This window comes from Sus scrofa, chromosome 13, assembly GCF_000003025.6.
Source record: "Sus scrofa isolate TJ Tabasco breed Duroc chromosome 13, Sscrofa11.1, whole genome shotgun sequence".
Taxonomy (NCBI): Eukaryota; Metazoa; Chordata; class Mammalia; order Artiodactyla; family Suidae; genus Sus; species Sus scrofa.
In genome coordinates this window covers 141142805-141159051 of record NC_010455.5, presented here as the reverse complement: position 1 = coordinate 141159051, position 16247 = coordinate 141142805, and the positions used below count along the sequence as shown (strand labels likewise).

At 39.5% G+C, this 16247-nt stretch overlaps 1 protein-coding gene across 2 annotated transcripts in view; it reads right to left on the bottom strand.

Moving 5' to 3' along the window:
- Nucleotides 1-10563, bottom strand: part of IGSF11 (immunoglobulin superfamily member 11) — a 141016-nt gene extending 130453 nt beyond the window's left edge. The window contains exon 1 of one of the 2 annotated variants that reach the window (XM_013982416.2): nucleotides 10025-10563. In XM_013982416.2, coding sequence (XP_013837870.2) covers nucleotides 10025-10076 — 52 coding nt within the window. In that variant the 5' untranslated portion in view covers nucleotides 10077-10563. The remainder of the gene's footprint in view (nucleotides 1-10024) is intronic. The other variant, XM_021070331.1, reaches the window with a different exon arrangement.

The window sequence follows — 16247 nt, the reverse complement described above, 5'->3', positions numbered from 1 at the left end:
TGGTCCAGCTCCCAGTGGCTCACAACATCACACTTCCTTGTTAATGAGAAAGACAACTCAACCCCCTGAATTCAAAGTAAAGAAGGAAGGAGGAGGGACCAGTACAATTATCTTGTCCAAAGAAGTGCAAATGTTGAGATGGAAACTGGAAATACAGATTGAGCAAAGGGCAGCTGAACATGTCTTGTTCTGAGGACAAGGAAATCACGAATTAGGAAGAACTAAAAGTCACACTTTCAGAAAATACTGTCATAAAAATGAATCACGTTTAAGTTTCTGTAACTCTTTTGGAGTACAAAACCCCAGAACCTTCTCTATTAGTGTGGTTTAACTTAAGGAAAAATTTAATGATCTGAAAACAAACTATACTTACCAAGAAAACACAGACAACAGTGGGTTTATGAATCTTAGAATTATTTTGAAAGTTCTGCCAATGTGACTAACTGTCCATTTGGGAGACCACCTGGCTTTGTATAAAAACACCCTCTTTCATGAAATGGACAAAGGACAGCTGGGAAGCACTATCAATGACACTAAGTCAGAACCAAGACTCAACATGTGCCTGACCACACCCCTCCAAAGCTTTAAGTATCTCTACCTCCCTGAGGACACTCACTGTTTTTTAAAAGCTCCCAGGCTTTTCCCTTTTAATCATTAATAGCGCTACTAAAATGTCTATATTCGTCATAACCCAGTGCAGATAAATTTCAGACACCCATGCCCAGCTTAGATCAAGAAAAGTCTTTATGAGATAAAAGTAAAGAAAGGTCCTAAAAACCAACTTAAAGGACCAGAACACAGCGATTGCGGTAAAAAAATTTTTTGTCTCTTTTAAAGCCTACTCACAACTGACCCTCACCTGACACATACAACACCTGTCTATGATATAAGGGATTTAAGAAAATAAGATTACATAGCCTGAGCCAAAGTGAACGAAAATTGATTTTAAATAATTTTTAAATTTTTTGTTTAATTTTATTTTACTATTTAAAATTTTTTTAATTTAAAATAATGTTCTTTATATTTGAAACCATTTTTTGTAATCTTTCTACAAAAGATGAAGATGATTTTAATTCCTAGAATAACTATCACCATAAAGACTCATATTGATGTGGGGAGGGGGGAGGAAAGTCAAATAACTATCTTAGGATATGTTTTAGACATATGTTAACACCAGTCATACATTATCTCCAGCTTATTTTATTGCTAATATTCTCAACACTTGGAAGCCAAGTTTAAAAATCATGAGATCACAGAGCTGGAAAAGATCAGGGGATTACCTAATCTACCTCCTTGGTTTTACAAATGAAAGCAGGCCTGGAGAGCTGTAGATGAGTTCCAGGTCACAGCTTCACCGATAACCCTGGACACAACTCTTACCTTCTGACTCAAGTCGGGGCTGAGCAATCTTTATCACAGTAACTGCCACTAACAAGCATTTTCTATACGCCAGGTACTATGCTAGATGGTTTAGAGATGTGTCATTTCATTTAATTTAGTACTTCTCAGCACACTGAGAAGGCCATCTGCACTCTACAGGATAATCAAACTTAAGCTCAGGACATTATAATATTTCCAAAGTCATAGAATAAGTAAACGACAAGTCAGGAATTCACACTCAACCTGTCTGACCTTACAAAGGCCATGAACTTTTACATGATGCTATACACACGATGCTACTGTCTCCCCTCAAATGCTACAATTCCACATAACCTAAACTACAAAAACACCAACACACATTTGTAGGTCATATGTACAAAGATGTTCACTACATCATTAATATAAAAAACAGAAACAACATAAATGACCAACAATGGGGAAACAGCTAAATATGGTGTATATATGCTATGAAATATTAAATGGTCACTAAAAAGAATGATGTAAATCCATGTAATAGATATGGCAAGATGTCCACATTAAATTGGTATCTTTTTAAAATAAGCTGTAAAACAATATGTATGGCATTATTTTTTTAATTACATGCACATGTAGGATTTGTGATTAGAAAAAGGGCTTGGACAATGCACAGCAAAACTGGAGAATTTAGTGGATGGACGTGGGGTATGAATCAATGCTAAACACTTCTGCATTGTTCTGAGTTTTTACCCCCTAGGATATGTTACTTATGTAAATTATCATACAAAAATAAAGAATTTTACATGAGCATCATTTTTTTTAAATGCATATATGTTCCATTTAATGTCATCCCACACACCATGGAATTGTGTGACAATTTGTTTCTAAAACATTATCCAAAAAAAAAAAAAAAAACGAACATTCCATTACAGTACAACAACATTTCAAGTCTAGTCCATGGACTCATGGGGGTCTCCAGGATCCTGTAAGAAAGTCTATGAGGTAAAAGCTTTTTTCTTAATAATGGTAAAATGTTACCTGCCTTTTTGCCTTTGTTAACATTTGCCTTGATGGTGCAGAAGCAATGGTGGGTGAGACTGCTGGCGCCTAAGTACAAGTCAAGACACTGTCACTAAACTGTAGGAGAAGTCACAATAGTTGTCACTGTCGTACGCTCACAGTTACAAAAGGAAATCCAGTTTTTAAAAAATATCTTTGTGAAACAACAGTGATCTTATTAAATCCTGACCTTTTATAATATTCTGTGCGAATGAATGGGCAGTATGAAACATGAATCCCATACGCCACATACCAGAGCAAAATGCCTGTCCCGAGGAGAAGTGATGGGGCAGCTGCTGGAGCTCAAAGCTAACTGAATTATTCGCTTTTTCCATGGATCAGCGCTTTCACTTGAAAGAACAACCCAGACTACGATCATTCAGACTTAGGTATCTGGATGACATTTTCTCAAAATTGAACAAAATAAGGCTCTCGCTCCAAGGGAAACAATTGACAACTGCTTGTTGCCAATGCTAAAATTTGAGCAAATATTAAAATTTTGAAAAACTTGTATCTGCCGTTGCGAGCCTAACATCTTCGTAATACTTAAAGAGCTGCCAGTTGCAATCAATGGTGATATTAACATGTCACCTTTTTTTTCATTTTCTAAAATGTAATACATGTCAACATTTGTTAGGTCTGCATCAGTGGACCAATATTTTCCAAATGATCAATGAATAACGTTACCAAAAAAAATCAAGTATGAGTAAAATATTCTTTTAAAGTGCAATATTTTAAATCCATTAAAGTGGATTTTATATAATGGAGTAAGAGAGGCTTATTGCTATAGTTCCTGATTCTGCCTGGCACCCAATCTTTAACATACTACCACTTAAAGTGTTTTGGTGGAACAGCAAAGAAGAATAACCAAAATTATTTGAAAATGCTATCAAAATACTCATTTTCCAACTACACATCTGTGTGTGGCCAGATATTCTTCATATATTTCACCCAAACCAAGACAACACATAGTAATAAATTAAATACAGAAGCAGATAGGAGAAGCCAACTGTCTTCTAATGAGCCAGACCTTAAAGAGATTTCCAAAAATGTAAAACAATGCCACTCTTCTCACTAATATTTTGGAGTTTTGGAAAAATTCTTGTCACAGAAATGTCAACATGTAATGGGTTTATTACTGTTGTTTTTAAATTGCTTAATACATATTTTAAATTTTCTCACTTTTAGTTTCTAATATGGAAAATATGGATACACATAATCAACGCAAACAAAAGCTTTCCTTGCCCTCAGTAATCTTTAAGGTCCCAATAATCTTCAACATCAAAAAGTTTTTGAGAATCTCTGCAGCACACTGTTAACATTTTTCAAGTGTGCTACACATATTGTCTTAAGTCTTGGCCTACAAATGCTAGTATGGCAATCTGTATTTATCCATGCGTGATACACGTTAAGTGAACTGGACTACAAACTTTCTTAACCAATGAAAGCATAAAATGCTAGCCTGACTTGAAGATGTTCTGCAACAAGTGATGTTTACTGCACTTCCACCTCTCTTTTTGCCATGTATTTTGTGTTCTGGTGAATCATCTTGACCAGTGGGGGCTGAGTGAAGTTGTGTAACTGACAGTGATGGGCCTGGTCCAAAGGAACAAAGATTAAGTATAATGATATTTAAAACCGATGATACTTAAGGCATCTTCAAGTCTATTGTTGGGGATGCAATTACGATTAGTAGAAGACTTTTTTGACATTTTGAGAGCCGGAAACCTCACTGCAGACTGAAAGGATGGTCCATAAAGAATGAATCAGGGCTGAAAGAAACTGTGGCAGGAAAGATGTAGACTTTAGAGAAAGGGAAAGGGTTGGGAGGGGAGGACAAATGGAAATCCCCACAGGGAGTAGGTTATAATGCTCTAGACAAGAGGCTGGTTTAGTTTCTGATCCTAGATCAAAAACAAACAAACAAACAAAATATCCTCTCGTATTTATGTACATGATTTGGGGAGGGGGAGAGGACTCAGACTATAGGAGGTGTTATTTTAATTAATTATTTGAGAGATGAGTTCTAACACACAGGTCCTTAGGACTAAGAATAACCAGTGAGTGAGTGGGAAACTTCTTTGACGTTCTTAATGGATACCCAAAAGTCCAATGTCATTCTTCATTACAAAGAACAAAGACTTCAGATATTCCTTAGGAAAAAAATACTTCAAAATGGACAACATCAAAGTTTTAGGATTAGAGATAAGCTTAGGATCAATTTTAAAAGAGTTATAAGTACTGCATTTCTAAATAAACCGATAAAGTTATAGAATCTGAAAAGACTAATTGAAAATAGATCTCTATCACCTCCGTTTCACAAAACACAAGAAGGTTTAAAGACTAGGTGAAGCTGACACAGTCAAATCAAATCCCTAAGGAGAATTATAATGGAATTCTCTTTTTCTTTAAAAGGAAAAAAGCATTCTTTTCGGGTACTTCAAGCACACATTGAGTACCACCTATATTAGTAACCACTCACTCATTTGGCCACAATTATCTACTGAACACTTACTAAGTGCCAGGCATGGTACTGTCTTTAGGGAAAGTGTACATACATACATACACACACACAATTATAAAGTTAACTTCATGGAAGAAATATTGGCATAGAACTATATCCACACTCCCATATACCCCCACCATGTCCAGCTCTAAGGTAATTTCTGGGTCTGCCTGGTTGGCTGCAGGGTTTCTTTTTATTACCAATCCTAGAAATAGGCAGGGCTGAATCACTGGAAGGAGCTATGACTGGCTAGATTTATCTACCTAAGAACATGACACTACTAAACAGAATATAACATTCTCCAAGAAGGAAGAAGAAGATGAAGAGGAAAGAGGAGAGAAAAAATCAACATCACCAAGACAAGAGGACTGAGAGAACAGATTTTACACAAGCTATTGTTGTGAACAAGGAGCCTTTGGGCAGAGGTGGGTAAAGGAGTTCCCTAAGTTACAACATTTCTGAAGCTTCCACCAGTGTGATCTTCAACAGACTTTGGTGGAATTTTAAGTTTCTTTTCACTTTTTAAAATGGTAGATTAAAATTTAAGTTTCTCTTCATTTTTTAAAATAGTAGAATAATGAGTCTTTTAAGAACAGCCCCTTCTGACCCTCAGTGAGAAAAACAACAGTGAATCTACAATCCCACAAACCTATTATACTTTAACCAGCTATCCCAACTCTGAATCCTGATTCAATATCGTTATTAGCCACTGTTAACCTAATTCTCTGAAGACTGTTCCAAAGAACTTTATGTGGTACAAGAATTTTCCCGGATCTCAACTTCCTTACTGGCAATGCTTTTCTAAATAAAACTGTGCAGCTAACCTTGTCAGTTTGTTACCTCTCTCAAGATGCAAATGCTAAATGAAAAGAAACCAGTAAGCGGACTTCTAAGAGTTTTTTATTGAATAGACTTCTTATTTGCATTGGCAAACAGCACTTGTTTAATTCTGTTCCCTAAAAATAAAAAATTAATGTTAACTGGTAAAACTGTGATCTTTCAATAACACATGCGTGAAGCAGAACCACACCACATAGCACCTATGCAGTACCCAATCATGGTAATGATGGGCTGTCTCAGATCAAGGGCTGAGTCTACCACTTCTGAAATTAGCAAACAGATTCTTTCTTTGACTGGCCATGACATTTCCCCAATTTTAAAACCAACACAGATGCAAATTACAACTACAGACTCCTTCTTAGGTGACAAGAAACCAAGGACTGAGGAAATCAATTACCCAAACTTTAACAGGAAGAAATCCTTCCCAGTTTAGCAAGATCCGCTTAACTCATCAGTATACTAATTAACTTTCCACTTTTAAGACCAAAATCAGCTCAAATCAGATGGCGTTTTGGATACCACCCAAAAACTGACACCCTCTCTTAAACTAGGTATTTTCAAGTACAACCAAGGGAGGATTTCAGAGCCTCCATTTGGTCTGAGGTTGCCCTCAAAACACCAGGGTTAAGTGTTTAAGTGTCAGAGAGTCCTTACCAAAGGAGGAGGAAACTGAGGGGACCTGGTTCACCTGAAGTGAAGAAAGCCAACAATCCTACTTCAAAAGGCCTAAAATATAGAAATAAATTGGTGTTACTGGTGTAGCTAGCAAAACAGTCAGAATCCTTACTCTAAATAAACAGGTCATGGATGAGAATTTTAGGGGAACATAACAATGTTTCCAACTTCCTCCCAACTCAGCTGGTCCTTCCAGACCCGAGTTCTGTATAACTCAGAGCAACTAAAGAATCTTGTGCAGCATCACATCACCCTGTTTGACACTAAATCACATGGCTTAAGTATGAAGATTCAAATGAGACTTTTTATTATAAATGCTTCCACTATCAAAGTGCGAAAACACATTTGAAAATCTGCCACATACTGTTACTGGGGGCAAAAAGCCTTTACCCATTGCATCATTACCTTGGGCCTGACAACAGCTCTAAGCATAACATTTTTATTTTTATTTTTTTTGTCTTTTGGTTGTTGCTATTTCTTGGGCCGCTCCCACGGCATATGGAGGTTCCCAGGCTAGGGGTCGAATCGGAGCTGTAGCCACTGGCCTACGCCAGAGCCACAGCAACGCGGGATCCGAGCCACGTCTGCAACCTACACCACACCTCACGGCAACGCCGGATCGTTAACCCACTGAGCAAGGGCAGGGACCGAACCCGCAACCTCATGGTTCCTAGTCGGATTCGTTAACCACTGCGCCACGACGGGAACTCCAGCATAACATTTTTAAAGTGCTTGGTGATTTATTATTTAAATCGCTTCCTGAATAGTCCATGTTGAATATACACTGTATGGAACTTAATTTTTCTAAAGTTTTCATCCAGGGGCTGTCACCTTTCATGTTGGTCAAACTACAGATTTTTATTAAAAAGTGAAGCCATCCAAAACAGGTCCATAATTAAAACTAGAGTTAAGAAATGGAAGTTTACTATAAATTTTTCATAATGCAAACATTTAGGCTCATTAATTCTTTTCATTTGCATTTCACATTATGTGGTCTTTTATACATTTTTATCAGATAGTGCAAAGTTATTTGCTATTTCAAGGAATCACAAGTAGTATAAAAAATACTTTAGATATATCTAACCTATTGGTTGGTACATATAGAAGTCAACTTTTCAATTCAAATTCCCTTTGAAGTTACTCCACAGAGATTTAAACAAAACTTTTAAAAAAGAAATTTTTGACAACCATTTTCTTCCAAAACTTTAAAACACAAGTTCTACTTTTGGTGCATTCTCCCACTGTTGTAGTCACTGCTACAATGGTTATTTACCTGCATCCATTTCTCTTTCCCCCCTTCATAATGGTTTTGTTCAGAAATCCATCCACCCTACCCCACCCATTCCACATTGGAAGTCTTAGGAATGGGCCTTAATTCATTCACTCCAACTCTGCCAATGACTGGCTGAAGAACTTAATACAGTCAGGATTTGGTATTCTGGAGACTCTCATGCTGGGCACTCATTAGCTATTCACCCTCCCCGTCCTAAAGAACCTGAGTATCAGTGGCCTATCCACCGCCCACTGAATAAAGCCCAAACCAGTATTCGAGGTTCTCTACCATCCTTTTACTCCTTTTTAGCCCTTTCTGCTTTGCACACATCTCCTGCTCTAGCAGCCAAAAGTCTAGCCTTTCCACAATATGCCCCTGCACTTTCCACTTTATATCCTTCATCCAAGCTGTTCCTTTGGCTAGGAAAGCCCAACCACTTCCATCGTAGCCAATTCAAATTCTACTCATTCAAAGTCCAAATCAAGAGTAAACTTTTCTATGAAGTCTCCCTTGATATCACCTTTCCTTGAATCATAAATCACTTGTGTATGCTTCTAGCTTGTTTTAAAACTGCAAACTCCTTAAGAGCTGTGGACAAACTCTTGTGTATCTTTGTCTTCCACCACCATCCCTCCCCCCCAGACACCCAAGGACAGATTGGTAGCTCAGTAAATATCTGCTGAACAAATGAATACATTTTTTTTTTTTTTTGCAGGTGAAAAGTGCCTCTACAGAATAGATTGACACGAGGACTGACATGTCCTTGGAAGTCTTTAAAAACATCCTACTAAAGTTTAGGAAAAGTTTCTTGTTGAAAGAAAAGAAACAAGTGAGATGATTCTACAAATTTCACCAACCCTTTAAAAGTGCTGCCTAATACCTAAAAAACAAACCATTCACAAATGATATTTACAAGAAGAGAGAGGCATTTATTGTAATATACAAAGGTTAACAACACATTTTCACCATAAATTTCAGCTGTTCTTATAGTAATATTCATAATAGTTTCAGTGATGTCCAATAGATTCTTTAAAAACGCTTTTACTCTTATTTCACATTTAAAGAAGGTAAGACAGAAATGTTCCTCCTCTCAAAGTAGTAACCAGACAAAATTAATTTGGAAGCACAAGCTTATATAATGTACATACTGATGTCACTTTATTATCTACACATCATCACTAAATATATACCTACTGATTTCCAGAGAAGTTATCTGTAATTTTGATGATTTCCTCTTCTGTCTTCTATGGATAAAGTATACAGAAGTTCTGTACTCCTTTCTTCCTTCCCTTAAATGAACTTGCACACTTTAAGTCTACTAAAATTAGGTTACCTCAAGATCTATGGGTACATTATCAGTTCAAATGAGGTCATAAAATTATGGGAAACATACTGATACCTCCAGAAAGAAACAAAATTAACCACGACACTCCATACATCAGTGAACCTGCTTTTTAAATAAAAACCCTACAGAATAAATCTCAGTAAATCTCAACAACCTCATAAATGGAACAGAAAACTTGAAACCACAGGACACTCACAAAAAGAAAGGGCACTGTATAAAACGAAAATTAGAGTCTATATATAGGGGCTAGTCATTGAAAATAAAACATAAGAAAGCTTAAATAGAAATCAGAAAATTAAATTTAAATAGATTTTTTAAAAACAGTTAACAAGAAAATCAAACACATATTTCTTTTGTTCTAATATTGCAATAGTCTATGTATTTTTGTCAGTTTAAATTCTTTGGGGAAGAAGCCAGACTATCAAAAAAAAAAGTTTATTTTCGAACACAGGATAGCACACTTCCATAGTTATTTTTTATACAAATATCACATTTTCAGTCATACCCTGCACATGCTTGTTAAACCTTTGGGGATAACTACAACTTAAAGTTTTCCAAATTATTTCACAAGCCTCTCCAGTTTTCCTGAAGCCGCCCGGCGACAGAAACGATTCTAACTCGCATTAACTCTCCCTGGACCCTGTAAGTTAGGGGAGTTCGTTATCTAAAAAGGGCAAAGAACGGGGTCGGGGTCAGGGTCAGAGTCAGGGCGGCAGTAACGCGGTGGCAGGCATAGTTACCTCTCGGATCAGAACACCTGAGCCGTGCAGGGGGCGGGGACGGGGGCGCCGGAGGGGCTGCAGGGTGCGTGGGCGCAGGAGCCTCGGCAGACAGCAACGAATAGGGCCCCCGGAGAAAGTTGGGATCCCAAGACCTCCCCGGCGACAAGGCTGTGAACGTCCCAGACAGCCTCCCCCTGCCCGCCGGCCCCGCCCGGCCCCACCGGGAGGGGAGGGCTCGGGCTACTCACCATGCAGAGAGAGGAACAGCAAAGGCGCCAGAGGAGAGCCCCGACAAGTCATCCCGGGGCCGCGGGGAGCGCGCCCGCCGTCCGCCCGGCTCCTCGTCGAGGCAACGGAGGCGCGGGCCGGGCTCTCGGCGCTCTCGGGGCAGTACGGACCTCCCAGAGCCACCGCCCGGCCGCAGTCCGTCCAGCGGGGCTGGGACAGTGGGGCGCGCAGACCAGGCGAGTGCAACTCCCCCCCCGCTCGACTCCGGAGGCCGAGCTGAGAGCCTGCGCGTTCCGGGCTCGCCGGACTCGCCCCGCGGCGCCACGGCCACCTCGCGCTGCCCTAGGACCCGCCGGCCCCTAGCGCAGCCGGGGGAGCCACTCCCCCCCAACTCTAGCCCTGATACTCTGGCTGCAGCCGGCTCCCGCTCGGCTCCGCGCCGCCCACTCGCCCCGCTCGGTCTCCCCGGCAACCGCGGCTCCAGCGCGACGCCTGGCGGCCCACCAGCGGAGCGAGCGCGGCGCGCAGCTGGCGCGGCAGGGCCACCTGTGCGCTGGGCGCCGGCTCCCGCACGCCTCCGCTGTCGTCGGTAACCTGGAGGCGGGCGTCGTCCTCGCTCGCGGCCAGGGCCCCTCCCCTGCTCTGAAACACTCCCCACACCCGTGGTGTCAGTCCTGAGGCCCACAGAGCTCCTGGAGGGACTTCACCGAAGACTGCGTCGGAGGCCACAAGATTCTTTTCCAGTTTCAGATTATTTCTGTTTGGCTATTTCACATTTTCGCAGGCCTCTCTTCTGTTACTTAAATAATTCGAAAGAGCCTGACTCTGAAAAAAATTAAGAATCGATGAGGTTTATCCTATATCTTTTTTTCCCTGACCTTTCTTCCTTGAAAAAAGCATAACGGCCGTGCCGTGTCCCCTCACACCCCATTCCTATCAAAGACACTATCACCTTCCCTTGCCCCTTTAGTAAAACATATGTCAACTTCTAATATTTAAATTTTGTTTTAAACGCTATTGCTTTCTTAACCTAATTTCAAGTATTCGTTAACTAGTAAAGCTTGTATTTTATGTTAACTAAAGATGCTTTTATTGTGGTTGTTACTTTGGGTTTCTATTTTTTGTTTCTTATTTGTTTTGGTTAGGTGGGAAGAGGGACCTTCCTGGCATCTGAAATTATTCTGCTTAAATATCTACCTTTCCTTATAAAACCTAATCTTCATTTCTTTTCCAGTGAGGTCACTGGTCTCGTTCATAAAGGCCATTGTCCCATTCTGCTTCAGCCTCTCACCCAAGCCTTCTGGATTAAAGGTGATACCTCTCCAAAGAATGACAAGTCATTCTGATCAATTTCTACAGCAGCACAGATTAGGATTCTTGGAGCCATTCCGAAGTTCTGAGCCTCCATCTAGCAGATGAAATTCTCCCAGGGCAACCTAGAAATGAAAATAGTATGCACAGGAGAAAGACAAATATATAAAGCATCTATGCATTTGGACAAAGTTTGGAAGACATGTAAAAATTAAAATAGTATCAAGATGGTGGAATTATGAATATGCTTTTCTTTTTGGAAAACATTGCTGTTAGGATTTCAAGTTTAAAAAAGGAGCACATTAAGATATGCCAATCACCTTTGACAAGAACACCCTGAAAAGATACAATTTGATTATGAATTTAAAATGCCTCAACTTTCCTAACTACTTCTAATTTGCTGAAACCTCTTATCAGATCTCTGCTGGCAAGAAAAGAGTGATATGACAATATAGAATTTTTTATATTAACAGAAGTGTAATATTTCATCATGGGTTCATTCTCATTCCTTTAAACTCCAGAGTAAGGACTAGATTTTTTTTTTCATCTAATTCAGTTCTTTGCTTCATCTTGTACTTATAATGCAGCCCCAAGCAGGGTATAAGAGTAAGTAATACATGAAGAAAAACAAGAAAACTGCCAAATGGCAGGTGCTACTCAGAACAGGACTCTGCTTCACTATAATCCCAGACTTAAGTATAGAGATAGAGGAGGTCCCTAGTGGCTTGAGGGTTAAGGACCTGGCATTGTCACTGCTATGGCTTGGATCACGGCTGTGGTGTGGGTTTGATCCCTAACCAGGGAACTTCCGTATGCCATGGGTGCAGCCAAAAAAAGAAATATACATGGAGAGAGAATATTTATTCTTTAATTAAATTAATAACCTAATAATCTAGGCTTAAAAGCCTTGATAAGGCAAGTTACCTGATATACTTCTTAGTACATTAATTCAGCCAATATTTACTGAGTCTCTACACTGTGTAGGGCACTGGGTTGTGGTTAAACATAAAATATAAAATGTTATCCTCACCCTTAAATAACTTCCATTTGCTCTTGGGATATATCTGCAATGTTATGAATCAGCCCAGAAAGAGCTCTCCTGCCCCTTGTCACCATCATGTACTTCTGCCTTGCCCTACAGGAGCTGCTGAGTTATTAAGAGGACAGAGGGTACACTGTTGGGTGGAACAGGCATTCTAATTGAAAAAGAAGTGTGGCTTCTGAAAGGAAAGTGGAGATGATCAGATTTCAGGAGGCAATCTGGCTGCCCAAAAGCTGGGGGCATATAGTAAATGGTGGATTCAAAGGCAGCAGGTCAAGAGTTCTGAAAACTCCAAGTGCTGTACACAGAGGCACCCAGAAGGACATTCTCACACGAAACAAGGAAAAAAATGTGCTATTTAATTCAAAGAGATAATACCCCTGGCATGTACTTTGACTAAAGTTTTTATTGGTAATGAGTTCTTCCAAACTCTTTTATCCTAATCTGCCTTATGACCACAGTAGGATTTCTTTAACACTCTTAATTATTCTGAGTGCTAAAGCAATAGACAACATCTTTCATTTGTGTAATTCTTCATAAATTTCAAAGCGCTTTCACATATTTTATCTGATTTGATCTTCACAGCCGCCCCAGGGGGTAGGAAAGGCAAATAGTATTACCTCCTCTTCATTCACTAAGATACTAAGTCTCAAAAAGATCAAGGGACACCTCAGGGATTGCAAATCCCAATGTGCAGACCTGGAACCAACCCTATGGTATTTCCAGCCACACCACCAAATCTTTTTCTTTTATCTCTTTATAAACTAACATCTAAAGAATTTTCACCAACCATGGTATGTTAAAGCTATCCGTGGGGAACACTGCAGTGGCCTCCCCAATATTTATACCACCTCCCCTCCATCTCCACCACCATTACAAGAGTAGCTGTAAAAATCAAATGAGACTAGCCTCAGCCTCACCTCAGGGAAGGGGTACTATAGTTGGCCTAGCTGACCAAGGAAGAAATGGAAAGGGCAAAAACCGGAACAAGGGACCCTGTTATAGTGTAATAATAATCTTGGATCAAAAACACTGATGACCTGAGAATACAGTCAATTTCTAAATATTTAGATAGGAACTATCCAAATTCAAACTTTAGTCCTAGACCAGCTTCTTTCCTCCACCCATCAAATGTTAGACCATCTCTTTCCAAAATCAGTTACTCTGCGTTCAAGAATGGAAAATTAGGAGTTCCCTTGTGGCCTAGCAATTAAGGATTCAGCATTGTCACTGCTGTGGCTGGGGTTTGACACCTGGCCAGGGGAACTTTCATGTGCCTCGGGAACAGCCAAGGAAAAAAAATGAAAAATTAATTTGTGATCAGCTTAGGAGAAATATAGCTGGGGAAGGAAAACTATGGAGGGAATTATAACGCTTTCCAAAGCTAAATATTAGTTACTTGAATTAGCTAATTTAAATTATTACCAGAACCTATCCCTCTCTATGCATGTGTATAATTAAAGGCTGTTAATTTAAGTTTTTGAGAATGTTTGTCTCTGGAATGCTTTATAAAAACATCACTCATAAAGTTAGATAGTATCTTTTTGATCCTTGTTTGAGCCAATAACTCATTCTGTAACTATTTTAATCTGGTTTCTTAGAACCATATATAGTCTATAGCAGAGAGCTTGGTCCTTTCAGAAGTAAAATTTGAGAGGAATTCTTCCCAATTCCCCTTTGTGAAGAGGCAATAAAGTCTCTAAAAATAATAATAAGGGAGTAAAGATAATAGTGGAACTGTTAGAGTGAAGCAATAAGCAAACCAGTAAGTCTTATTGTATATTTAAACATAAGTAGATCCTTTAACATTTTTTTTCATCTTTATCTCTCTACAACGACTTCTATTTAGAAAATTTTAGGTTTACATAAATCCATTTTATTTTATATCATATTTTATAGCCTTTCTATGTAATTTATTGTAATATTTGCATTTCTACTTCTATGCATATCAATACATTGAGCACATAAAATAGCCATACATTAACTTCCCTGCCTCCTCTCAGTTAACATTTTAAAACATCCCTCTCGAATTGTTGGATCAGTTTATAACCTAGATATATCGCTAGCTTAGCCTTGCTTCTATCTGTTTCTGCCTACTCCTCTGTAAGCCTTGCTAGATGGGATTTATGCCAAGGTAAAGAGCATCTCCATCCTCACCACAGCCCAGTCTCCATCCCCCTTATGAATACTGCTGAAGTGAAGTTTCACATTTTCATTCATTTGGGGAAAATTTAGCTCTTTTCCTTGAAGCCGTTTCATTCTGAACACATTTATTTGGAGGCAAAGTCATTCCCTGAGCAGGGACGAGTGTAATCAAGTACTACTGAGTTCATTCTGATGGCAAATTCAAAACGGCACCATTCTGTTTTTTAGGACTTGAAAAGGGCAATTGCATAAGAAGCATTTTCTGTCACCTGAAGTTTGTTTGTATTCTCCTTCTAATGATAAAAATGATTTATTTATTTATTTATTTATATTTATTGCTTTTAAGGGTCGAATGTGCAGCATATGGAAGCTCCCGGGAGAATTGGAGCTGTAGCCAGCTGTAGCCGTCGGCCTATGCCACAGCCACAGCAACTTGGGATCTGAGCTGAGTCTGCAACCTACATCACAGTTCATGGCAATGCCAGATCCTTAACCCACTGAGCAAGGCCAGGGATTGAACCTGCCTCCTCATGGATACTAGTCAGGTTCATTACTGCTGAGCCACAACAGGAACTCCTTTACCAGTTTTTACTAATCTAAATTAATCTGCTGCCAACTCTGTCACTGGATTTTTGCATATTGGGGTATTGACAGTCAGTTGTCTTTTTTTTTTTTTTTTTTTTTTCAAATTCTGGTAAGTTTTCCATAGAAGTTTAAAGTGTGGATATGACTCTCATTGCTAACAGATGAGAGGCCTTGACTTACAAAAACTGTGAAATTCTTTTTTTACTCTTAAATGAATTGGTGAGTTCCCACTAAAATATGGAGAAGTCAAACCAAAATCTAGAAGGAAGGAATCCTTCCCCTATGTGCTATTCTCAACACAGCAGCCAGAGTGATCCCACTGGGTCAGATCGGGTCCTCTGCCCAAATCCTTCTAACGGTTTCCCATCTCATGCAGAGTGAAAGTGTACATCCTTGTTGTAAACTGAAGGGTAGGTGTTAGATATCTATTGCTGCTGTAATGAATTACTACAGTGGCATAAAACAACACAAATTTATCATCTGAGGTTTTGAGGTTGGAAGTCCAAAGTCAGTTTCATTAGGTAACAATCTCACCTCAAGATGGCAACAGGGCTATGTTCCTTCTTGAGAATCCATTTCCTTACTTCCTTTAGCTTCCAGAGTGCACCTCCTCTCCTTGGCTCCTGGCCCCCTTCTCCATCTTCAAAGGCATCCACATAGTCCTTCTCACACTGCCACCTCTCTGACTCTCTCTTCTCCAAATGTAAGGACCCTTATGATTACAGTGGGCCCCCTTGAATAATCCAGGGTGACCTCATCTTCAGGTCAGTTGAAGAGTAACCTTAATTCCATCTGCAAGCATAATTCCCCTTTGCCATGTATATTGTGTTGGTGGGTTCTAGGGATTAGGAAGTGGGCATCTTTGGTGGGAGGGGGGCTTACTCTGTTTACCACAAGCCTGTACTCAATCTAGTCCCCCATTATCTCCCTAATCACTTCTTCTATTACCCCTCACTGTTCTGCTCATATTACGATGATCTCAGTGTTCCTTGAACAAGCAGGAACATGTTTGCCTCAGGACCACTGAAATTGTTCCTCTAGATTTTTGCATAACTCTTCTTTCACTTCCTTTAAGTTTTACATGTCACCAAGTAAGGACTTAGCTGACCATTCTATCTGAAATAAAAATTTAAAGGCATTTAAAAATACCATTCCCTGTT